Raw genomic sequence first — 25,831 nt, 5'->3', positions numbered from 1 at the left:
ACGACCCTGTGCAGCACAAGACTGCGGCGGAAAGGGGCATGTTTACAAGGTGTCGTTAAGCCATGTAAAGTGACTTGGTGCCACCTTCTAAATATGAAAAATGGCGCTGCACCACTGGAGCGTAAAAAAATGTGATGCTCCGTTGTCACTGAGGGCTTGTGATTATTCCCCATGATCCTGCCACGCTGACAGTACAGCACCTCTGGTGCATACCACACTTGACAAAATCAGTTTCAAGTGTGAGTAGAGAGATCCGGAGCCCAGAAGACTTTACCAATGCAGGAAAGAAATCAAAGGCTGGTGCAGAGGCTGATGGAGGATAACAAAACTCCACCACAAACCTGCAAGAGTATTTTTTTTTTACAGACTTCTAAATTGCACGAACTTGACCCGAATCGGGTACCAGAGCGCTTTATATAGTGCCAGTTGCATTACATCAGGACACATTCATTTTTGTTAGGCACGGAGAGATTATGTGATGGGCCCAGAATCACAGGATGCTCAGCGTCATTGCCGAGACTCGAACCCAGGGGTATATTATCAAGAAGGGCGATTTTGGCCGCTAAGCGGCAATAATTCTATTGCCCTATTAGCAAGCTGTCGCTAACAGCAGTTAGCGACAGCTTGTAGGCGATAGCGAGCGGTTTGGGGCCCACTTTGCATGTCAGCGATATTTATCGCTAATGACATGCAAAGTGGGCGTACCCAACCTGTTAGCGACTAAAAACAGTCGCTAACATCGCTATCGCCTATTATCAACGCAGGCGTAGCGATGGAAATATTCGCCTGCTCAGACCAGTTCTTAGCCATTATATCCAATAGGAGGTGGATATTATGGCTAAGACCCTATTGGCGTTAATGCGTAAATATCGCTGTATTCTCATCGATATTCACGCATTTCGCCGCTATCACCGGATATTTTATCGCTTTAGAGATAAACGTTGCTAATAGCACGTTATCTCTGCGATAATATCCGGCGATGCTTGGCGATAAAAAAAAATGTGCTAAGCCCCTTTAGCGATAAATATCGCTAGTTGTTGGTAATATGCCCCCCAGTTCCTCAGATTCGAGGTTGACCACTCTAGCCCTTAGGCTAACTCAGGATACAGCCCCTTCCGAAAGAAAGACTGCACCAATGCTCAAACAGCCTCATCTACTGTGTGCCACGCTTAATCTTGACATTCACAAGCAGTCGATTCCCCCAGTGCCCTGCTATGCACAAGCAATAATAAAAAGGACAGATGAGGCAGCAGTCTGGATATGGCGACAGTGCTTGCTTTCGCTATCAATCTTCCTCTTACGCACTGGTCTCAGCAGGGATTTGCTTCCTGCCTTATGACAATACGGTTTACAAAGGAATCCATTGTAGAGTGTCCCTGCTACACCGTAGGTATAGATCAAAACAGTGGTACAGTCGGCGGCGAGCTTCTTGAAATAGGGGCAATTTAGCATAAAACGGATTGGGCGTCCTGGAGGTACTTGGGGAATCACAGGCAGGGGTTTGAATAGACTTGTTTCCGACAATGTACAGAGATTGTCTGAGTGCATTGTTGGAAAGTGCATGTGGGAAGCCTGTTTTATCATTCTTCAAAGCCCAGGGCGCTGCAGTGTGCAGCCGGAAGCTGAACGCGCGCCTGGGCCTGTAATGCAAGGATGCGCCCTGCGGGCAGGATAATTAGGGCCTGCCTTAGGTTATGGGGCGAGAGGTTGAGAAGGATGCTTTTGTGAAGTGTAAGAAAGAAAATAATTTGCCTAAAAGCCTCCCATCTGGCTAGGTGAGAAGTAGCTGAGTCTAGAGTGCTATTCAAAGAAAGAGACATTTCAAACTCACCTGGAATAACATTCATTGATTGGGCAGAGGGGGCACCCACTTATTTCAGAAAGAGATATAGGACACTCTAGGTACTGAAATGAAGAAGATTCTCTTAAACACAAAAGCTAAGGTTAAATTGCAAAGCCAGTCACTCCTTGATTTGTGTACTTTTACCAATTGCTTTAATGGTTACCGCACGCTTATGCTTATGATCCCTAGCAAATATGAGTTTTATCCACAAATATCAAAGTAGTATGGGCATTGAACTTCTTGACAATCCTCTCATCTCCATGATAAACGCATTTTATTCCTGTTTAACAGTGAATTGTATGTAGCTCTGTACTGTCTTCTTGAAACCTACTATAAAGACAGTAAGAATTCCTTAGGTTATACTGCCATCTGGTGGACAGACTGCTAAAATAGTCTGAAAGCAATCTCTATTCACCTGCAGCAGCATTTAAGTTCAGATCCGCAATCAATAGGCTTATTTAACCACTGGCGAGTCCAAGAAAGCTAACGTATTTTTCTTTGTTTTGCAGAGAAAAATGTCTAAATGATTCGGTTATTCATCTTCAGTGCAACAGTCGAGGTTTGTATGCATTTCCAAAGATGAATTATGGTATTATTATTTAACCAAGCGTAAATGGCATTTCAGAAAGCGTTTATATAAAGGCAATTTATTTAATCAAGTGTGATATTGTACAAGAAAAAAAACAGAGTCGAGAAACAGCGAAAGCGTAGTTTATAAGTGGAAATTGACTATAATATGATCTTTATTTTAATTTTCTCTAGCCTGTGGGAAACGCCTTGTGATGAGCAAGGCCCTTTCAAAAATAGTTGGAGGGACTGATGCCAAAATAGGCGCATGGCCCTGGATTGTGTCACTACACTTCGGTGGGAGGCCTGTGTGTGGTGCTACCCTGGTCAGCAACGAATGGCTTGTCTCAGCAGCACACTGCGTATATGGGTAAGAGTTTTCCATACAAAACTAACATTGTGTCCGCATATTTATTTAAAAAGTGATGGGTACAGAATTGCGATAAAATGAATGCCTACATGTACCTAGAACAACACATTGTTGTACAAAGCATAAAAAGTACACAGGCAAATGTAAAAACCATCCTAGGCCACCTCCCACCCCCCTTCCAATCCCCAGCCCAACAACTCCTCAGCTTCCAGCCTCCCCCCACCCCTATACCTCAGCAACGTTGAAGTACCTGTCGCGGTGCAGGAGTGTTCCGACCTCCAACGGGAGTCCGGAAGCCACCTACTCCAATGGTTCCCCATAAACTACACACTCAACCCCCAACTCACCCCTTAGGGGCAATAAACGTCTCTGAACTCGAGGAGCGAGCCCGCCAGCCAGATCGTTGCCCCCCCCATACCCATCCCCACCCCATCTCAGATTATTTGAAACAGTGCAGCCTCGGAAGTGGCTAGTCCCCCATCCACCCACTGTCTTCAGCTGGGGCCAGGAGGCGCTACTCACCCACCACATATGAATAACTGCAGATAATGTCCTCAGGTCCGCCTCGGTATTTCAAGGATCTGGCTTCCGAATACCCGGTGTATCCGGTCCCTCATCTAGCTTCTCCTGAGGAGGAGGACTGTTCTTTTTGGATCGGGACCTCCAGTTGCTCGCACTCCGCGATCTCCGGATTGACCGCCGCGACGTCGCCGTTGAGGATGAATCTGAATCATGACCAGGTGGTGTGTGCGCTCGGACCCTAACAGTTTTGTCGGTCCAGTTAAACACCTCCTCCGGTATATTGAAGGAAAGGGTGCGAGACCTGTACACCACCCGTAAGCGGCCGGGAATAGCAGGGCATATTGAATCTTCAGGTCTCGCAGATGCGCCTTGGCCGCCGTAAAGGATTGCTGCTGCTGTTGGACCTGTTTAGTGTAGTCCGGAAATATAAGGATCTTCTGATTGTCGTACATGAGGGGCTCTTTTACACGTGTTTGCCACAGGATAGTGTCCCGGTCATGGTAGTTGAGGGGTCGAGCTATCACAGGTCTTGGGGGGGCGCCCACCGGAGGTTACTTGAGCAGCGCCCGATGAGCTTGCTCGACTATGAAGCAGCGGGAGAGGGAGTCCGCCGGCATCCACCCCTCCAGCCACTGGGTCAGGAAGGCCTCCATGTTATCTTTCTCGCAACCTTCCAGAAAGCCAACAAATCGCAAGTTGTTGCGCCGAGCCCGTCCTTCTGCATCTTTGGCTCGAAGTCCCGGGCCCTTTTGGATGCCTTCCATATTGGCCACTCTTTTCTTCAAGGTCGCCAAGCCGTCTTCCAACTCCAAGAGTCTGGACTCGGCCTCAGTAATGTGGGTCACAGCATTCCGTAGGTCCTGGCGCAAGAGGGTGACGTCAGCCCCCACCGCCCCAATCTTGGCGTCCAGCATATCTCTGGACTGCGTGATCGCCGCCATAAGTGCCGCATTATCTGGCCCCGATGTTTGGGGGCCCCCGGAGGCCCCGGATCCCCCGCACGGGCCTGGGAACTTGTCCATAGGCCCCTGTTTCGAGGTCCCACCACTATTTACTCCTTTGGTCATGGTAGTCTCGGTCTCTCCGGGCGTGTCACTCGGCCTCTGCTGTGTCGCCAGAAGGAAGGCCACGTTCCAGGATTATCGTGCTGACCGTGTGCCCTAAGGGCGGCCACAGTCCGACGTCCAAATCACATCCACACCTCACTGCCTCTAACAGTTCCTGGCCAATGCCAGCCGGCCAGTCTTACTGTGCCACGCAGTTACCCCGCAGTTGTCACAGAACGGCACCATGGCCACAAAATGACATGTCCCAGTAGTCCAGTGCCAGGGGTGATAGGGGGGAGGGGGACCGTCAACACTCAGGACCCCCCCACCACCTGAACCCCCACCGTCTCTATCAGGAGATGATCACCAACACCGGTCCCCTGCAGCCGCGAAGGATGTCAGAGTCTGCACTCCTGGATTTGGGCCCACTGCACCCCCACTTAGAGGTCTCTGTTGCCGCCAGTCTGGTAGTGGCCACCCAGTTCTGCGTCTAGCATGTGTGCCAGGAACCCATGCAGCACCTCAGCTCCCACGACTCGGTACAGCCGCCGGCCCAGGTGTGTCCCTCTCAAATCCTCGGATGGCCCGTAGAGAAGACAGCGCACCGCGGTCAAGGGCCCAACGGACGTCACACTCCCTCCCCCGCAGCCCGGAGCGTGAAAGTGGCGGTCCACAGTCCAGAAGGATCCACACTCCCCACCACCGATAAATAACAACTCCACACTCACCCCTCAGGCAGCTTGTCCCGCTGTGCCCAGGACACAGCGCCTCGTGGTGGCTCCACCGGAGAGGAGGGGGGGGGGAGGGTGGCGGGAGGCAAAGCGCCGCTCCGGGCCGAGTCATCCACCGGCATGCACCGCACCACCGGCCTGTCGTTTCCCTGCTGGATGATCTTCAGGGTCCTCGCACCCGGGGGCCAGTATTTCCTCAAGGCCTCACCCGGCCCTCAGGGTCGCCAAACTCCAGGTCCCGGCTCCAGCCGTCGCATAGGCCGCACCGTTTAGAGCCCAGTGCCTCCGCTCCACCCAGGGTCGCCGCGCTCAGCTGTCCAGTCGCACGGTACAGCACAGGGCTCCACACACCTGGTCCGCTTCTCTCCGGCCAGCCGACTTCGCCGCTCCCGGGTCCGGGACCGCTCCCTCACGGGGGGCCCTCACGCGGCCGCCGGGGCCGCCAAAATCTAGGTCCCGGCTCCGGATGAACACTCAGGCCACACTGTTCGGAGCTCCGGATCTCCGCTCCCAGCGCTCGCCCGTCACTCGGACTTGCTGTGCAGTGCAGCGCCGGTCTCCCTGTGGGGAAACCCGTAGTTGGGGCTTTCGAGCATTTGGGAATAGGTAGGATAAATGCAGGATCTCTTATCGGCGGGACAGAGCTGTTTCAAGCCACTCCAAACAATACGGGGGCCAAAGGGGATTTGGACTGGGTACAGGCTGTCCCCCACTCACTAGACTCCTCAAATCACTGTGCCTGCCCTTACAAAAGGTGAACTGTCCCTTCTCTAGGATACTTCAATTGTTCTCAGTAGTGGGTATGTCTTGCCCCTACTAGAAGGAGAAGTGTGGCTCAGTGGTTAGAGGCGGCAGACCCGGAAGCTGAGATCAGCCGTGGACCAGGGTTCGATTCCCCGCCTCGGCGGGTCTCGGGCTCAAAAATTCCACGGACTCGACAATTCTCGCTCTGGTGCCTACTCGACTCACGGGGTCACACTCTGCACTCTGGGCAATAGCTTGCTTAATCTCCACTACGGCCCCTCGCGGCGGGATGCCTGGCTTTCACCTTGTGAATACCCTGCCGGGGTATCTCTCACAGGGGAATACCAGGACGGGTTCCCTAAGCAAGCGCCTTGAGACCCCTGGGTGAAACGTGCGCTATATAAATCGAAATACATTTACATTTACATTTACTATCTGGTCTAGTGTCTCATGTCACTATCTATTTGAATGTTCATATCTAAAAACAAATGTGTGTGTGAGACTTATTCCCTGTGCTAGTCTACTATCTTGCTCTACCCTTCTCTAGTGAAAAAAGGGGAGGGGGGTTGGCAACGCCTCACGGGAGTAACCACCATGGGGGGTATGTCAAACTGGTACTCGCTTGACTCCCCGCTATATCAGCATCAGCAGTTGCCAACCATGAAAATAAAGGGGATTAAACTGTGCACAAAAGAAACTCAGTGTAGTTATGTGAGTGACCCACCTAAGTGATAGGGCCTATCCTCCAAGTTATGAGTTGTAGGACCTATTCGGTTAAAAAGGACTGGACTCCACTAGCACTTCCCACTTTATTCTTTGCCGTGTGCCTGTTCTAATAAAAAACCAACATGTTTCATCGCCGCGTTATGCCTTACCGGCGATTTCATCAGGGTTGTTTCTGGATCAGCGTAATTCTTGCACTTGTCTTATTTATTTTCTCCCTTTATTGTACCTAAATGCACATACGGAAATAAAAAATGTAACACACACACATATATTACAGTTCGGCCATTGTGTCTCCAAGGGGGGGGTTCTGTCACTGTTCAGAAAACCGTTATTATACATTACCAGGTAGCCTTATGTTGTGGTGCATACCAGGCTCCCGTAGAAGAAAATGCTTTAAAAAGAACCCTTTCTGTCCGTTTGGGGGTTCACGTGTTCGCCCTTCGGTCGATATCTAAAAAATCGAGTAAATTATATTTGAATATGCCACTGTTGAAGTGCTCCCTATTCCTCTCGAAATAGCTCTTATTACTGTTTTGCTGTGCTCCTCGTGTCTTTGATTATAACAGACCATGCCCCTCTCGGTGCCGGCTGCACTGTTAAGACATCTACCGTTTGGCCCCTGCTAGTACTCATTAGCTGACACGGACCTCTTACTACGCCCGTGTTGGGCGGTCTAGCCACTCTAATGCTCCCGTGTTGTTGCCCAGTAGTGCTAGTTCGTGTCTACTTCCCTTTCCTTTCTCGCCCGCAGCGCCTCTGTCCTCCTTACCGTGCATGCAGTCTGTTGTGGCCTCCGCTCACCCTGCTCGATCACGGTCGATATCCGTGCCGCTGTTATTTGAACAAACCGGGCGAGCTTCCTGGTCACGTGTCTGCCACATTACGTGAAGGTGACGTGATTTGCTGCGCTAGCGGGTCGGCCATTTTGGAGTGGGTCCCTGAGTGCAGTGTGTATCTATAGTGCAAAGCGCTCGATCGTTTTTAACTTAGTGCAACCCTATTGTTATTTGGTGACTTTATGGATCATTTCCGTCTTTAATGGGTCGATCTTTCTCTTTTATATCATAGTGTTGTGGTTAACTGCACATATAATCGCACATATAATGTCCCACTTTTTCTCATGTAGTGGTTGCTTTTTACTCTGTGATGGTTAGTGGCGACCTCATATTCTGTGCTGGTCTAGATATTGTCACTCACCCTTGATGTGGTAAACATGATATGGGCATCCCTACTGCACAATTTCAATTATGATCTAATCCCTTTGTGTCATTGCTGTTACAGTCTGACATCCATACTGTAATCAAGTTTAATGGAATTTGTGCCATTCGATAGTATCGTTCAGTTGTGGAAAAGTAAATTTTGTCATGTTCTGTGTCCCTACGTGTCATCCATCATATGTTATGTGTGCATGACCAATATGCATATGTTATTCCCCATGTCCGATTCAAGACGCAATTACAGTTGTGTCCACCTCTAGTATGCCAGTTTCCAGTCCTCGTGAATACTACGAATATCAGGCCTATGTAAAGTTATGTTGCCACGTTTCTCAGTGTGCACGTTATTTCATTATAAAGTCCCCGTTTCCAGGCCTCAACAGGGCCTGGACACTAGATTCAGCTCCTGTCTCCAGAAGCCTCGCTGAGGAGCGATTCAGCCCCCACCTGTATCCTCGACCTTTCACTTACTTCCTGCCTCGCAGTGCCCGGTGCAGCTTGGCTCTGCCTCTGAGTCTGCCAAGACTATGTTATGATTCCAGCTATCAGTTTAGTCCTCCTTCTCTGCATTCCTAAGCTACTGAACTGCATCAATAGTTTCCGTCATTGTCTAGCCTATGCGGCTCCATATTAAGAGAAATACTATATTTAATGGTCATTTAATATTCTTCATCACGCACTACATGTAGAATAAATGCATGCTCTAGTCTTAGAGTCAATTAGCTTTTCCCCTCATGACTTCTAGTTTATATCAACATGTTCCCTAAACATCAGATACTAGATAGGGTTTAGGTACATGTCGCTCCGACCCTCCAGACTTTAGTCTCTGCTCCTAGCACAGAGTTCATAGCCCCCAGCTTCTCCTCGTAACACGTCATTGCCAGTTTGCGCGCACCATCAGGTTAGAGGTCCCGGCTCCTTAGGTAGCCCCCTCCTATGTTTCCGCCCATTCATGACATATTCTGTTACGTTTGCATCACATGTCTGAGTTACACCTTCTTTTTACTCTTATCTTTCGCGACTGCTACGCGTCACACCTTCTGCTCCACCCACTGCTACGCCTACTACAATGTAATGCTATGTGTTTGCGCTATGTATATATACTCATGTATTGTTATTAAAAGTTAGCGCGCTCATCCCAGCCCCAGCAGCTGCTGGGCCCTGTCATCCTATTCCTATGCAGGTTGTCCTGTTCCTGTCCTTGTGCTGTATTAAACCTGCAAAACTCCCACTACCTCGAATCTTGACTCTTATTTATTGAGCTATCTGTTATTCATTCATTCACTCAAAAATAGATCCGGTATTATTTATTTATATACCACATAATGGCGCCCGAATAGGGACCTGCCCTTTCCCCACGCGTCGGTGAAGCCACGCCGACCCCCTGACCCTCTGCAGTCGTGACGGAACTCTTCTGCGCAGTGGCAGATATTTCTGCTCAAGTATCCCTCAGGCCCACGGAGGAGACGGAGGAGGCGGTCCAGCATCCAGACGAGACGGTGGAGGAACGCGGCGAGTCCCGACCAGAGCCCAAGCCAAGAGTCCAAGGTCCGAGGTATCCGGAGGTCCACCCGTAACTGAAGTCCGAAGTTCGTCGTCGTAGCAGTCCAGTCCAGTCCGAGGCCTTCCGTTCTTGCTGCCCGGTGAGTACCGTTACTGGGGTGGTATCTAGACAGGGTCAATTTAATTGACTCTGGTCTGTGGGTTGGTGGTACACAGTCCCACAAACGAAGTGTCCACTTCGGTGGATACGGGTCCTGACGTGTCTCTTTATGAGACCGGTAAGTTTCGTACTGTTTCAGCAGTGCATCTCGTTTCTGTTCTAGTCAGTTCTGTTCTCGAGAAAATTCATGTGTTCTGTTCTCAGTATTTCCAGGTAGTATTCTGTTCGAACTGTTATTTTAAATGTCCGTCATGTATTTTAATGTTGTGGTATGAGTGCGACGTGATTTCGTGTTTATTGTGTATTGTATTATGTCCAGATTATAGTCCAGTCATGCCGCTCTTCTCAAAATTACGTCAGTTAAAAACTAGAAAGGGTCTGCTGGAAGCAGCAGTTCCCGTCCCGCCCAGGGACAGTCCAGGTCACTTTATGTATCAGAAACATGGCATAAGCGCCATATTGTATCTAGATTTATGGGTAGAATATACCAAACAGTTAGAAGAAAAGTATAGATGGCCCGTATCGGGTACATGGGATGCCGAATGCATCATGCGAGTAGAAGAGGCATTATGGAAAAAGAAGGCCAGACAATCACAGAAAGACGCCATCGAGCTATGGCGCAAAGAAGCTCATAAAAGAACCGAAAAAGAAATCAGAAAGTCAGAACTAAGTAGAGAATCCCAAGAACGAGCCCAAGAAAGAGAATTAATCGAGATAGGTGAACGAGTTAGAACTGAGCAATCAGACAGACAGAGGAATGCCCTCATTAAGGGTATGTATCCTCTTCTTGCTGAGGGCTTGCCAAAAGCGACCCCAGAGGCATCCAGTAATTTCCCGCCACCATTAGTTCCGACCAAGCTACGTCACAAACCGACCGCAGCTGATATTTTTATTTCGTCCTATCTGGACGACACAGTCCCCGAATATGCAAATCCTGTTCGCGCTCCGCCAGTCCCTGTAAATCAGGTAATTCCTGCTCCTCCAGACACCGGGGTGCCCTTAACAGCCCCCCCGGGTCAGCCCGCCATACAAGTCCAGCCCACGTTACAATTACCCACCCTGCCAGGACGAAAAGCATCAGTTGATGATTCCAGTTTAGGGGCCGCAGGAGGAGGTCTTCCTCAAACTCCGCCGCCATACAAGCGTTTATCAGCACTCGAATTACATGCTCAAGCATCACAGCGTACTCCCAAGAGTAATAAGTCTGTTGCAGAAATCAGGCAAACCCTTGGCGAATGTGTCTATGACCCAGTTCCAGGCGAGTTTAATATGGTTTTATATTCCGTACGCGTAAGGAGAGTGACCGAGTATCTAGTCACCCTGCCGAATATGAAAGAAGATCTAGACAGGATATATCGTTTCATCCGTACAGGGGATGACCCACAAAGTATTAGTGATGCCATGTCTCAAAGGAAAGCCGAGATTCAGCGCATGATATTAAAGTTCTTAATTAACTGTCTAATAAGAGAACAGGATTACCCGTCTAAAGACCCGGAAGAAATGAAAACTCTGACAAAGTGGAGTGATAATATAGCCGAAGGAAAGCACAATACCATTGGTGCCATGGAAAGTATGTACAAGAAAATCCGTAGAGAGATAATAAAGATACACGAACAGCGTAAAGCAGCACAAGTAAGCGAGAAAGAAAGTACCTCTGATCCTGAAGAGGAAGACGATGAGAATACTGCCAGAATAGCGTATGTAGGAAAACCTAGATTTCCAGATCGCCATTTACGTCTAGAACACAAGCCAACTTTCCATCATTCAGCACCAGAACAAGGTTCCCTAGAACAAGTATTTCAAGCTACCGATCACATTCTGAAATCACAAATCGGTTATAGTGAGTTAAGTACCATGCATGAACAGGAACTAGTCCGATCAGCAGTCAGATGGATTACTGATTCTACCACTTTTCCAGACGAAATAGTGGCACAAATGTTTCTGAAAATGCCCCCAGCCGAGCAGCGACTGGTGGGTATGTATATGATTCAGCACCTCATTACTCTGTATGAGGGTCAACATTCTGATCCAGGCCCGTTACATGATATCCTGAACGAGTTACTCCAGCACAAATGGAGAGGTCTAGGTACCGATTTAATTAGTGTCATTTTAGAACAGCGTCATAAATATAGAACATTTTTGAACCCGCATTTTGTCCATGTCTCACCCCCAGACAGTAAATCATTCTACATAGACAGACAGAATCCGTTACGAGAAGTCCACCCAGTCAGAGGAACGGGTGGCGAAATGCAACGAGTGTTTGTATACACTCCGATCACAAAGATGGAACTCCTCGAAATGAAGAAATTAATTCCCTGTCATGACAAAGATCCAGCAGGGTTCCATAGAGAATTAAAAGACATGCTCCGTATGGGAGAATACACTTACCCAGATATCATTAAAATGTTAAAGGTTCTGCTACCCGCAGGGGTGTATGAAAAGCTAAAGGAAAAAGAATGGGAGGTGGGAGAGAAAAAGATAGATTGGGCAGTCCTAGAAGCAGAAGATAAGATACGTGTACCAGGTACTGGTCTTGGAGAGAAATGTAAAGAATTACCAGAATTATTAATTCAAGTTTTACCCAGATTATTAACAACGAGAAAAGAAGACTGGGATGCAATCTCAGCCTGTAAACAGAAACAAGATGAAGATATTAGTGATTTTTATTCTAGGTTTGAAAAGTGCTTTAGTATCAACAGTGGTCTCAAGACAAGTAGTGAGTCATACCCTCACCTTTTCGTTACCAAATTAGTCGAGAATTCAAGTCCACCAATTAAAAACCGAGTTCTGAAAGTCGAAAGCACCTGGCAAGCAAATACTCCGTCCCAGATGCTCCAGATGCTCCAGTACCACCAGAATAGAATCAGGGAAGAGCAAGAACACGAGAGAAAACGTATGAAAGACACGAAAATGAAAGTACTAGTTGCACAATCTGTTCCTCAAGACAGTCAGAAGAGGGGTCCGAATCAAGCCAGTCATCCTGCAACACCCGTTAAAGGGAACTGCAATTATTGTAAACAGCCAGGTCATTTTATAAATGAGTGTGCAGTCCTGAAACATAACATAGCTACTGGTAAGACTAAAGAAAGACCACGTCCGCCTAGACAGGAACAAGTTTCACAGATTCCTCAGCCACAGAATGCACAACAGACAGTTACAGCACCGCAGCCTATTGCTGCAACACAGCATGTTACATCGCAGATGTACCAGTATGCACAGTCTGAGTATCCAGAGTACCAGCCATATTCATGAAACAGCCTAGAGAGGGAGGTAGGCTTGCCTCTCATCGAGATACCTGTAGATCAAGAAGGTCCCTATGTTCACAGTCAAGTATTAGGGAAAGACAGAAAGTTTTTGATTGATACAGGGGCAAGTAGGACCACAATTAGTCATGCCGAAGTTCCAGGGGCTCCGCTCTCAGGCTCAAGAAATGTTTCCCTTGGATTTTCAGGAAAGCCTATCGTTAATGAGATTTCAAAGCCAGTCACTCTAGAAGTAGGTCCATTGTCCCGCACTACTGATCTGTTACTTACTAAGTCATGTCCAGAAAATCTATTAGGCATTAAAACACTGAAAGAGTTAGGTGCCGTTATATGTTGTTCCCCAGAGGGAATACGTCTGTTCCTACGTGACTTTAAGGGTCACTATGTATTACGAGATTTTGATCCCAGACTGTCCAATGTTCCGCAGCATTTATGGGCGCAAGGTCCAACTGATGTAGGTTACATGCAAATCACACCCCATCGTGTGACTCTCAAACCAGGTGTAGTGTTACCACGAATCAGGCAGTATAGATTGCCACCTGAGGCTGTAGCAGCCTTATCCAAAATTATAGACGAGCTCATGGCTCAAGGAGTAGTTGTAGAAACTGACTCCAATGTATGTAACTCTCCGATCATTCCAGTCATGAAACGTACTGATCCAAATGCACCCCCAGTATATCGATTAGTGATTGATTTACGGGAACTTAACAAATGTATTATTCCTCAGTACCCAGTTGTCCCAGATATCTCTTCCCTATTGACAGCCATTGATTCCGAAGCCACGTTCTTTACAGTAATAGACCTTAAGAACGCATTTTTTAGTGTTCCCATTCATCCAGACAGCCAGTTTCTTTTCGGATTTTGTTTAAATGGAAGGAGCTATATGTTTACACGCGCTCCTCAAGGTTTCACAGAAAGCCCTAGTATTTACAGTCAAGCACTCAAGAGACAACTAGACAACATTCACATGCCAACTGACACTGCCCTGCTCCAGTATGTCGATGATCTATTGATCACAGCCCGTTCTGAACGTGACTGCGAGCGTGCGTCACTGACGGTTCTGTATTTCCTAGCCGAGATGGGGCACAAGGTGTCCCCTTCGAAGCTTCAATTCTGTGTCCAGCAAGTGGTCTACTTAGGACACTTACTGTCCAAGAGGGGTAGGCAGTTGACACCAGACCGTATCCAGTTAATAGCGAGTCTTCCTAGAAGGAGGTGCGTGCTTTTATTGGCCTTACTTCTTATTGTAGACAATGGATTCCACAGTATGCATTTCTAGCCAAGCCACTGATACAGTTAACGACACAGGAGGCAGCCGTATCGACTGTCCTCCCTTGGACATCTGAACATACACTTAGTTTCAACGAGTTAAAGAAAGCTTTATGCCAAGCTCCAGTTCTAGCTACACCGAACTACAGTAAGCCTTTTACACTTTTCGTTACTGAACGTGAAGGTACAGCATTATCTGTTCTTACACAAGATCAAGCAGGACAATACAAGCCCTGTGCTTATTTTTCGAGCACATTAGATCCAGTCGCCCAGGCTCTGCCTGCGTGCCTCAAGTCAGTTGCAGCCACAGCACTAGCTATCAGACAAAGTGATTCCATAGTTTTAGGACATACCTTGACAGTACAAGTCCCACACTCCGTGGAAGTTCTTTTAAACCGAACACAAACACAGCACTTGACAATTGCACGTTTAACAGGTTATGAATTGACACTGTTCCAGCCACACATAGATATTAGACGCTGCAACATCCTGAATCCTGCTACACTATTACCATCAGTTAGTTCAAATCCTACCGCACACGACTGTGTGGAAGTAGTCAACATTACGACAAAGCCAAGACAAGATCTGACAGATATTCCGTTACCAGATCCTGACCTGACACTTTATGTGGATGGTTCATGTATGAGAACTAGTACAGGAGAACTAGTCGCCGCGTATGCAGTGACTACTGACACCGAAGTTATTGACAGGGCCGGACTGGGAACTGAAAGCAGCCCTGGCAAATGTTGTCAGACCAGCCCCCATCTGGCACGTAGCTATCCAGCCCCCGTCCGGCGCGTAGCGAGCGAGCGCAGCGAGCGAGCCCGACTATTACTAGGGGGTTTCGGAAAACGACAGACCAAAATGGTGAATTTTACAGCACATTTTCATCACATATTCAAATTGGGTGGTCAAATTACAAGGGGAATAGTTGACAGGCACTCCAGAAAAGTAGGGAGTTTCCCTTTGCTCTTGAAGCCAGGGAAAGTGCGATCATACTAATAATAGGCTAGTATAAATTGAGACCGAAGTAGCTGTGGGATTGTGCCTTATCAAATGTTTTTGACAAGGGTATTGGGGAAAGTGGTGGCGAAATTCGGAAAGGCCACAGTGAACAGAGCCTGTATTCCAAATATCTACCAATTTGAACATTCAGGAGGAGAATCAGCATACAACCTGGGCACAGTCACCTCTCCTAATAAACTATAGGTGGCAGGTAAAGCCACCATGAGAGGTGTTGTGTAAGGGTACATCTGGCACCAAGAGAGCGACAGATTATACCACATTACCACTCACAAAATTCAAATATTACAGCTGAAACCTCAGTGTCAAGAGGGCGAAACAGAAAACCTTCACTGCTGGCTAGAACTTGCAAGAATCTCCCTGCGCCAAATCGCTAATGACTAGGCCCAGCAGTGTTAGAGATCCTCAACAAATAAGGTATATGAAAACAGGGACAAGACTGGCAAACTATTATACAGACTGGTCACAAGGCATCTGACCTTCAGATTTATCCCTGTGATCTGAGACTTTGCGGGCGACACCACTAGTCACTCCACCGAAATAGTAGCAGTCCTTTTCAACTACTACTGTAACCTTTCTGCATACCACCCAAGGCCATCCTGTGAACACCACCAATCCTTGCTCTCAATGATCCCACTCCCTGTACTCTCCATAGCATCTAGATTTGACCTAGATGCACCCCTCGCTGCTGAAGACATAGAGCACACAGTCCTCTGGATGAACACAGTAAGACACCTGACCCAGTGGCTTCCTAATTGAGAATTACCATAGATTCTGTGATATCCTCTCCCTTCATTTACTTGCCCTTTATTAAGAAGCGTTCGTGACTGGAGCCTTACTGGTGGACCTGGATTTGGCCACAATTGCCGTCATCCCTAAGTCGCCACCATTGCGCGGCATGTCGCTCCATTTCCGTAATAAACACTGAGCTCAAAATCTTTGCAAAAAGGCTTAAATACATTCTGCCCGATCTTGTCCATCCGGATCAATGCAGCTTTATGCCTGGCCCTAGAATCTGCTACTGTATTCAGCGGTGCATATAGCGCTGGCCGGACTACAGAAATGTCAAGACCCGTGTGCCCTTCTTCTAGTTGACTTTGAGAAGGAGTTTCATTGAATAGACTACAGCTTTTTGGGTGGGGTTCTCGAACGTATGGGCTTAGGCCCATGTTTTCGTAGGTATGCTAAACTACTCTATTTCCAACCCTTGAACGGGTGCAAATAAATGGTGTGTTGTTGGCCTCTTTTCCTATTTGTTGTGGTACCTGACAAGGATGCCCGCTCTCCCCACTCCTTTTGGTGCAAGCCATCATCCCTGACCAGACTGGTAGGCTGTGATGCTCAAAATCACGACTGCCAATGGAAGGGTGGGGATGAGGACAGAATCGTGCTATACACAGATGGCGTCCAGACCCCACTGCCTTTCCCTCTTATAACTCTACAAGAAGGCCTCTCGCCTCAAAGTGAACAAAAGTAAATCCCTGCTGGTCCCCACTCAGGGGAACAGCAAGATCTTGAATGGCATTCCTCGATTCCCATTAGGTGCATTATCTTCCAATACCTGGGCCTCGCTACATCTTGGGGACCAGGCCTTATATGGAGCCTCAACCTTATTCCCCTCCGGGCAAAAACGAAAAGAATTCTCCAGCGAAGGGCACTCCAGCTGCTAAACATACTTGGCTGAGTAGTCCTTATTAAAATGATGATACTCATGCGATTCCTATATGTACTCCAAATCTTCCCACTGATGATACCCAGCACATGGTTTAAAAAAACCTAAAGTTTGGGATCCACTCCTTTCTCTGTGCAGGCCAACAGCCTCGCATTGGTATGGATAAATGTCTCCTCTCAGTGCACAATGGGGGTGATGGGTATGGCCGACATACAACTCTTTATCAACAATTTAGAGAGAACCCCATTTTATAAAGGCACAAGGGATAGGATTCAGCTAAACCAATACAAAAGTTTTTCCCCTGGACTTGTTAAAATCCAGATTTTTGCTATGTGGATGCTTATCAACATAAGAAGAACAGAACTTCAAAGTAAAAAAATAACCAAGAATTCTCCCAAAATACACATAAAATACTAGTGACATTTGTTAATATAGTTCATCATGCATTGGACCAAATACATTATCAAAAATATGTGGTCCAAAAATAACTTAGAAAACAACTGTATACAATAAAAACACAAAAAAAGTTATTGTGTAGACGCAGTGTTTCAGTGGAACCTTTAGCTTTATCCCACATTCTTCAGGACAAATAAATGAATTAAAACTAGGAGAAAACATAAAATATATTTCGTCATAGAAACAGTTGTGAAACGGATTATCTATACTCATACGGTTGGACATACAATGTTGTTCTTACTAAAATTCTTTTATACAAATTAGTGTGGTCCTGTCCAGTCCCCACTAGAAGCCCCATTCCCATCTAAGACAGCCATCCCCACCCCGTGTGTTCAAATACCAGCTCACACCATTCTAGCCCCATATCTATCGAGTATTACCACAGGGTTGCAACATGGCTGTGATTTTTTACCTGCCTGACCAGTACTTGAATACCCTGGTTGGCACACAAATAAAGGAAACTCACGTTAAGCTCCTCTCAATGCATACTTAAAACTCAAACATTCTGATGAGCGTTAATGGAGTTTTAGAATGGACTGGGATTGTTAAGGCTAATTCCAACGTGTGTTAATGGGGCTAGAATGGACCATATATAGTCAGGCTAGTGCTTCTCATTGCAGAAGGGTTGGTAATGTCTGTATTTAGCACTTTATATGGGCTTTGTTATTTCATTCTACTGGCGAGAAAGGGTCACTCAAATTGTCGGTTGTAGAATGCCTCTCATAGGTACACTGAAACCACGGAAATGTCACACATAAGCAACCTGAAAACTTGGCAGCTATGTGTCCATGTCCAGTATTTGTAAAGCGCGAACCATTACTCGAAGGTGTCAAGGTGCTGGGGGCCGTTGGGAAGATTAAGCGACTGCTATTGCCCAGAGTCACATGGTGCGGGGCAGATCCCTACCGGAGCCGGGGATCGAACCGTGGTCCCTAGCGTCCAGTCGCCGTGGCGGCTGCACCACACCTCCTGTAAATGTTAATGCGCACCTTTAATTTGCGACAGACAATAAATAGTCAAGTACATCATCACACAACTCTAACAAGTACCACACATCAGGAATTAGACAAATTGCATTTTGATTTTGGTGTCGACATCACTGCATGAAAATGTATTGCCACGCATAGAGAGCACTCTGACATGGACAATGACATGGCTAATGTGTCGCTCAGAAAAACAAAACTGGAGCACAGCGCTAAATCTATTCACACCGACTCGTTGTTATGGTGACGTGGATCGGCACAGTAGGATACATTATTTTACATTCCCCACAAAAATAAACTGTGCTCCCTCTGCGGCCCCAGCCAGTGCCCCCTCTGACACGCACGTCTAGCTGCTTCCCATCTAGCACGGTCAGGCGGCTAAGTTGTGAGTTATGGAAGTTGGGGTCTTTTGCTGGCGTGGGCGGCATCTTGGCGAAAGGAACACAGGAGCAGATTTCCACACCAAGAAACCTCAGACATGCATGGGGAGCCTGTAAACACTGGAAGCGGGTTGGCTGGCAGCAGAGGTGCTAAAATATTTAAATAATTTCTTTCAACAAGTCACATCACAATTTTAAATTGCGATGTGACTATCTCACGTAGGAATTATTCAAATAATTCGTTTCCCTGCTGCCGGCTGAGGAGCTCTGGTCGAGGAGCTGCCTGTGACTCATATCTGTCCAAATTATATTCAGACACTTGGGTCATCCTTAAACTGCCATTTGCTGCTGCAGTCCGTGGCCCCCCTCCCAGTGCTTAATTTGTAAAATATTAAGTGCAGGTGCTCAAATTTTTTAACGAGGCCACACCCCCTGGCTCCACCCACTCACTACACTGGCCCCACCCACTTCCTCTATTGGCTCCACCCACATCCAGAACTAGTATTGGTAAACGTGCCATAACAAGGGTTAGAACTGAAATCTCCAGGTTGAAAAGTCATAAAATGAGCCATGTGCATTGCCATAAGGATGCTCAAGAGGACAGTCTATACCCTGTACTGTGCACCTGTGGCTCAGGGTCAGTTACTAGCCACATCTGATAGAAGCACAGATGGGCCAAACTGTGGCACAGCAAGATCCTGGGGAGGTTCATGTCACCCACAGGGGTGTGAATCTGAAAAAACCACACATCCACCCAAAGAGGTGGAATACTGAGCACCACACACCCAGGACATCTCACCTCCATGTCCCTGGCACACATGAAGCCCATCAAGGCCCCATTAGCTACAGTATGTACAGGCTGTTAGGGTCTGATTTGCAAAACCCCTGTAGGTGCCAGACAGTGGGTAGAACTTAGAGAGCCATGCGAAGGACGGAGCTCCTGTCTAGAATCCAGTGCTGGCAGCGAGCGGACCCACTGCACACAGGTTACACAAATCTTACAGGCTTAGGCCTCGGCCAGCAGTGTTAATATTATAAAAGTGCCAAATATTACCAATCTAATACCAGTACATGTGTTACACCAGGGGAGAGCACCATCATGTCAAGTATGCCAATAATGTGTAAAGAATTGTCACATTATTTCAGGCAACTCTTATGCAGGAGTGGACCGAGTTGTGCCAAGAATACTAAGTACATTTCAGGAAATACCACTGTTATGCTTGTTCTGATTTGCCCCATCAATCACTAATCATTAGTGCATGTTCAGATCTTCACATCCCTCTTTAATAAAAACTATATGTTTAGATTTGTCCTATTACACAGTAATCTGCCTCAATCATTAAACCTTGGTGCACGTTCAGATATGCATCACTTCTTCATGATAATCATAATGGGCTTCGCTTTCTCAGTGCTGAGACAAGAGGACTGTTTTATGCACCTGTAGTGCCAAAAGTGAATCCATTTCACTTAATATTTCTCGGAGTTAGAACATTAGTTGGACAGCACAACTCAGAACGAGGTAACCCCTTCTCACTGTTTCCAAGCTGCATGCACTGTCTGAAAATCAAGCCCAACTCGGAATTAATTCATTTTATGCAATACAAACAACAGGTGCATAAAATCACGCGCTCAGCTCTGTGACGAGACAGAGGAAACCATATTGATTTGGCTCCGTGGTACCCATTTCTGTACTGTGCCAGCGCAGAGTGGGATCTGTGCTATTCTTTAGGGCATCTTATGCACATAAATGAACTCAAAATATCTCAAAGTTACTGAAAGTCTTGCTCACAATTAAGCTCGAAAACACGGACCAGTCATTGCTTTTTTGTGTTTTTGAGCTCTGCTGTAAGCAAAACGTGCTTTAACTGGAAGATTTTTTTTATCAGTGTGTGAGCTGAAGACGGCAAAAAGAAGGGCCTAGACTGTTTCTGTGTCGGTGCAGTGCAGAAAATGGAATCATGTTACAGGGCAGATGTACTGTTACATATTCCTTGTGGTATGGAATTGTTTTATTTTACCTGCGCATATGGCGTTCTCAGCCAAACTGTCTATTGCTCGTTAACAGAGACCCCGCAGTATATTTCCAAACTGGCTCAGTTCTGTGTGTGAAATACTCTTTTAATTTAAACATTATCAATTTAATCCTTTTCGACTCACACATGTCGCCACAAAGTAGGTGGTACCCCTCCCCAGCCTAACCGAAGAGCTTCAGTCCCAACACTTCCCAGCTCATGAAAAAGCAAGCTGGTGGAGTACTCGTTCTCTTCCAGCCCTTATGCACTGGCAGCAATCAGGTAATTCATACACTGCTTTTCCACCCTATAGTGACTCTGCCATTATGAAAGTCTTAACGTCCAACCGGACATTTACCTTGCTGGTTTTCGGCCTCTGGTCTTGGAGCGTTAGGTTTTATACCGCGTTTGCCGTCTTGAAGCCTGCTGTTGGTGGGGTCACGGGACGGGGTGGCACTGGCACTATGGCAGACACAGGGGGGTGGGGGGGGGGGGGGGTTGGTAGGCGGCGGCGCTACCCAGGCAGTAGCCACTGTAGGAATAAAATTATGCAGGGGCCGGAAATGGAATTCTGCGCGCTGCGCACAGGCACCTCCTCCTCCTCGCTCTGTTTGTTTAAGTTAGGTTAGGTTGCACATTGAGTACAGTGCACACACGCACCGGTCAATCAGGCATGCTGGCGGCGCCGGCGGCGCTACTATTCGGGGGCCGGGGCAGGCAGGCCTGCATCGGAACTGTCTTTACCTAACTTGGAAGTCTGACTGAGAGAGAGTCTTGTGGCTTCTTCTAAGTGAGTGACGTGACGCTGCTGGGGGCCGATTTTCAGTCCGACCGTCACAGGCTGTGACGGGCGGACTGAAAATCGGCCCCCAGCCACAAAACCGGCCCCCCCTTTTTGAAAACCGGCCCCCACCCCCTCCAGCCGACCGGGGGATTGCCCGGTGCCCGGCATTGCCAGTCCGGGCCTGGTTATTGAAACACACCGCATTGATACCCTGTCCGCTCAAGCAGCAGAGCTAGTTGCTCTGACACAAGCCTGTATACACGCCAAGAACCTGAAAGTTAATGTTTACACAGATTCACGTTACGCATTTGGAGTTGTACACGACTTTGGAGTGCTCTGGCAGGAGAGAGGTTTCATGACTTCTCATGGAACCAAGATTCAGCATGGTCTCCTTATTCAAGCTCTGTTAGATGCCATACACTTACCGACATCTATCGCTATCATGAAATGCAAAGCACATACGAAAGTCACTGACACTATTTCCCAAGGTAATGATCTAGCTGATCGCACAGCCAAGCTTACAGCACAGACTCCAGACATTCAAGTTAATCCGACACAGACACATACTCCAGATCCGACTACATGTATGACAGTTAAGGACCCTACTCAAGATGTCATAGATATCCAATTACATGCTACTCCCGATGAAATCAAGAAATGGTCTGAACAAGGAGGGGTCCAGACAGATCAAGGATGGTTAACAAAGGGTAGAGCCACATGGTTTCTCCCCGACTCTATGGTTCAAGTCATCATTAATACCGCACATAGTCCAGCACATTTAGGAGAAAAAGCAATGTTAGACAGTATCCAGAACATATGGTTTAACAAGCATTTACGAGCTGCAGCCAAGCAGAAAGTCCGTACCTGTATGATATGTTGTCAGTTTAATCCAGGTAAAAGTGTCCCGGTGGAACAAGGTGGTTTCCAGCCTCCTGACCACCCTTTTGAGGTCCTCCAGATGGATTATATTCAGATGGAGCGATGTCGAGGTTTCAAGTATGTTCTTGTAGTTGTATGCGCTTTGTCCAGGTGGACAGAAGCATATCCAGTCCCCGATTACACAGCCGCGACCACTGCCAAGCAGTTGGTTCGTGAGTTTTTCCCTCGATATGGACTCCCTAGAGTCGTATATTCTGATAACGGTCAGCCATTCTCATCTGAACTGATGAAGCACGTTTCCCTGTTGTTGGGGTACCAGTGGAAGTTTCATTGTGTACGCCATCCTGAAGCAGCCGGTCTAGTCGAGAGACATAATCAGACTCTGAAAATTCGAATTGCCAAAATATGTAAAGATAAGGGTGTGGACTGGCTAGTAGCTCTGCCAGTTGCTTTGTTTTATATGCGCATGGTCGCACATTCCAGATCAGGTCTGTCCCCGTATGAGGTCGTTTTCGTCCGCCCCCCTAACATGTGGGGTACTCCTAGACCCCGAAGTATTACTGATGTTTCATGTAATATGCTGACAGATTACCTAGCTTCCTTGATGTCTGCCCTCAACTCATGTCGTTCACAGGTTGCCGCCGCATTTCCAGACAATACCGAGGTGGCACCGCATGAGATCGTTCCAGGTTCGATGGTGCTCGTCCGGAACTTTGACAGATCAAGTCCGCTGGAGCCACGTTGGAAGGAGCCCCGTCAGGTCCTCCTCACCACCCGTACAGCTGTGAAATTGGAAGGACGCCGCGGCTGGGTGCACCTTTCGCACGTCAAGAAATTCTACGGATTGAAACCGGTCTCTAAAAACATTTCCCAGGATATCAAGACTTGTCAAAACATTGTTCCTAAGGACTGTCCCGCAAATGACATTGACACAACCCCTCCCCTGTTAGAGAAAACTCCGCAGCAGGAGTACAAGCAAAAACTCCGGTCTAGTAAAATAAGTCAGTCAGTTTGATTGTCTAAGTCCTCCCCTAGGTGAAACGGTTAGACTGTTTCTGACATGTATAAAATAGACCCCCATAGTGAGAGAGTTAGTCAAAACTCAAACCGATGTATCGTTTTTCTAAGTTTCATATTATTTCTCAGCCTTTTGATTTCCTGCACTAGTTACGCATTTTTCCTGTGTTTTCCAGTTCCTCATGTAAATAAGCCTTCTAATGTTACAGTAGAGCACACGTTTAGTGATCTGCCCCCTCATGAACTGTCCTACCGCCTCGCTATGCGCAATAACTCATTTATCCGCATGTTACATTACTCACACCAGACCAGCAATGCCACTAATTGTTGGGTGTGTGGTCGACTCCCCCCTTTCCAGACGTCAAAGGGAGTTCTGCCACTTTTTCCTTATCCATTTTCACATAATGGTTCGTGTGGAGCATGGTCCATGTTAACGTCATCCTTAACAGATATGTCTTTTCTTAACAGCACATGTTTCCCAGACAAGCAAGGTCTTCCCCACAGAACAGGGTTAGATCCAGAAAATGAAGTGTATAATTTAGGTAATTATTCTTCGAATTTCATGGTCCTGAATGTCCAGTCTGATACTACTCCAGACTCACCTGCTATTTCAGTATTACCAGTCAAAGGCGAATTATGTGTCCATAATTATGGTTCTGTACACGTAGGACATAGTGATTGTACTACTATTATCCAGTATAGTGACAGTGGGAAATTTATTTTAAAAGCTTCACGTCATTCTTATTTTGTTTGTGGTCAAACTGCATATGTTCGTCTGCCCCTCGATTGGGAGGGAACCTGTTACATTGCCTTCCTACTGCCACCTGTTTTCCTAGCCCCACCTGACTACCATAGGAATTCCTTCCTAGTACATACTAGACACAAGAGAAACCTCCCGATTGTCGATTATACTGAAACTGCTGCAGAGCAATTCATTGATATTGATAAAGGTGTGTTCCCTTATTTAGGTACAGTTGTAAACAGTAAGCTAATCCGTAGGTTAACAAGAACCCTTGAAGCAGTAGTAGATGAGACTGCTTCCGCTCTAGGTAACTTAACCGAAGAGCAATCCTTTATGAGAATTGTTGTGCTCCAGAATCGTCTCGTCCTTGACGTCATACTGGCCGATAGGGGCGGGGCCTGTAGAGTCATCGGATCCAGTTGTTGCATTTTCATTCCAAATAACGCGCCGTCTGTTTATTCAGCTATAACCAGACTTCATAAAATTGCCCATCTGTTACACCAAGATCCAGGCACCTGGACATGGTCCGGTTGGTTCTGGAATATAATTTCCGCCTGGGGATGGAAAGTCCTGTCCTTTCTAGGTATCGCAGTAGCGATCATATTCAGCTGCTGCCTCTGTATACAATGTGGCCCTGCGATTTGCGGCATGTGTGCTACCTCTTGTATTCCTAGTCCCAAGCCCCGTTCTAAATCCCGTTCCAAGACAATTCGAGATGAACAAATGGTACTGTATGAAATGATAGATGGTATCATGAATATTGATGTTTCCTGATGGAAACGTAGTGACAAGGAGGGAATGTGGAAAAGTAAATTTTGTCATGTTCTGTGTCCCTACGTGTCATCCATCATATGTTATGTGTGCATGACCAATATGCATATGTTATTCCCCATGTCCGATTCAAGACGCAATTACAGTTGTGTCCACCTCTAGTATGCCAGTTTCCAGTCCTCGTGAATACTACGAATATCAGGCCTATGTAAAGTTATGTTGCCACGTTTCTCAGTGTGCACGTTATTTCATTATAAAGTCCCCGTTTCCAGGCCTCAACAGGGCCTGGACACTAGATTCAGCTCCTGTCTCCAGAAGCCTTGCTGAGGAGCGATTCAGCCCCCACCTGTATCCTCGACCTTTCACTTACTTCCTGCCTCGCAGTGCCCGGTGCAGCTTGGCTCTGCCTCTGAGTCTGCCAAGACTATGTTATGATTCCAGCTATCAGTTTAGTCCTCCTTCTCTGCATTCCTAAGCTACTGAACTGCATCAATAGTTTCCGTCATTGTCTAGCCTATGCGGCTCCATATTAAGAGAAATACTATATTTAATGGTCATTTAATATTCTTCATCACGCACTACATGTAGAATAAATGCATGCTCTAGTCTTAGAGTCAATTAGCTTTTCCCCTCATGACTTCTAGTTTATATCAACATGTTCCCTAAACATCAGATACTAGATAGGGTTTAGGTACATGTCGCTCCGACCCTCCAGACTTTAGTCTCTGCTCCTAGCACAGAGTTCATAGCCCCCAGCTTCTCCTCGTAACACGTCATTGCCAGTTTGCGCGCACCATCAGGTTAGAGGTCCCGGCTCCTTAGGTAGCCCCCTCCTATGTTTCCGCCCATTCATGACATATTCTGTTACGTTTGCATCACATGTCTGAGTTACACCTTCTTTTTACTCTTATCTTTCGCGACTGCTACGCGTCACACCTTCTGCTCCACCCACTGCTACGCCTACTACAATGTAATGCTATGTGTTTGCGCTATGTATATATACTCATGTATTGTTATTAAAAGTTAGCGCGCTCATCCCAGCCCCAGCAGCTGCTGGGCCCTGTCATCCTATTCCTATGCAGGTTGTCCTGTTCCTGTCCTTGTGCTGTATTAAACCTGCAAAACTCCCACTACCTCGAATCTTGACTCTTATT

The 25,831-nt window shown here is 47.1% G+C and overlaps 1 protein-coding gene across 1 annotated transcript in view; it reads left to right on the top strand.

Moving 5' to 3' along the window:
• The window catches only part of TMPRSS15 (transmembrane serine protease 15), a 1,630,091-nt gene that overhangs the window by 1,377,243 nt on the left and 227,017 nt on the right, over nt 1-25,831 (top strand). The window contains exons 21-22 of the mRNA XM_078658360.1: nt 2,353-2,402; nt 2,606-2,780. Coding sequence (XP_078514486.1) covers nt 2,353-2,402; nt 2,606-2,780 — 225 coding nt within the window. The remainder of the gene's footprint in view (nt 1-2,352; nt 2,403-2,605; nt 2,781-25,831) is intronic.

This window comes from Lissotriton helveticus, chromosome 8 (genome assembly GCF_964261635.1).
Source record: "Lissotriton helveticus chromosome 8, aLisHel1.1, whole genome shotgun sequence".
Taxonomy (NCBI): domain Eukaryota; kingdom Metazoa; phylum Chordata; class Amphibia; order Caudata; family Salamandridae; genus Lissotriton; species Lissotriton helveticus.
The sequence above is the reverse complement of the archived record's forward strand: the minus strand, read 5'-3'. Positions and strand labels throughout refer to the sequence as shown.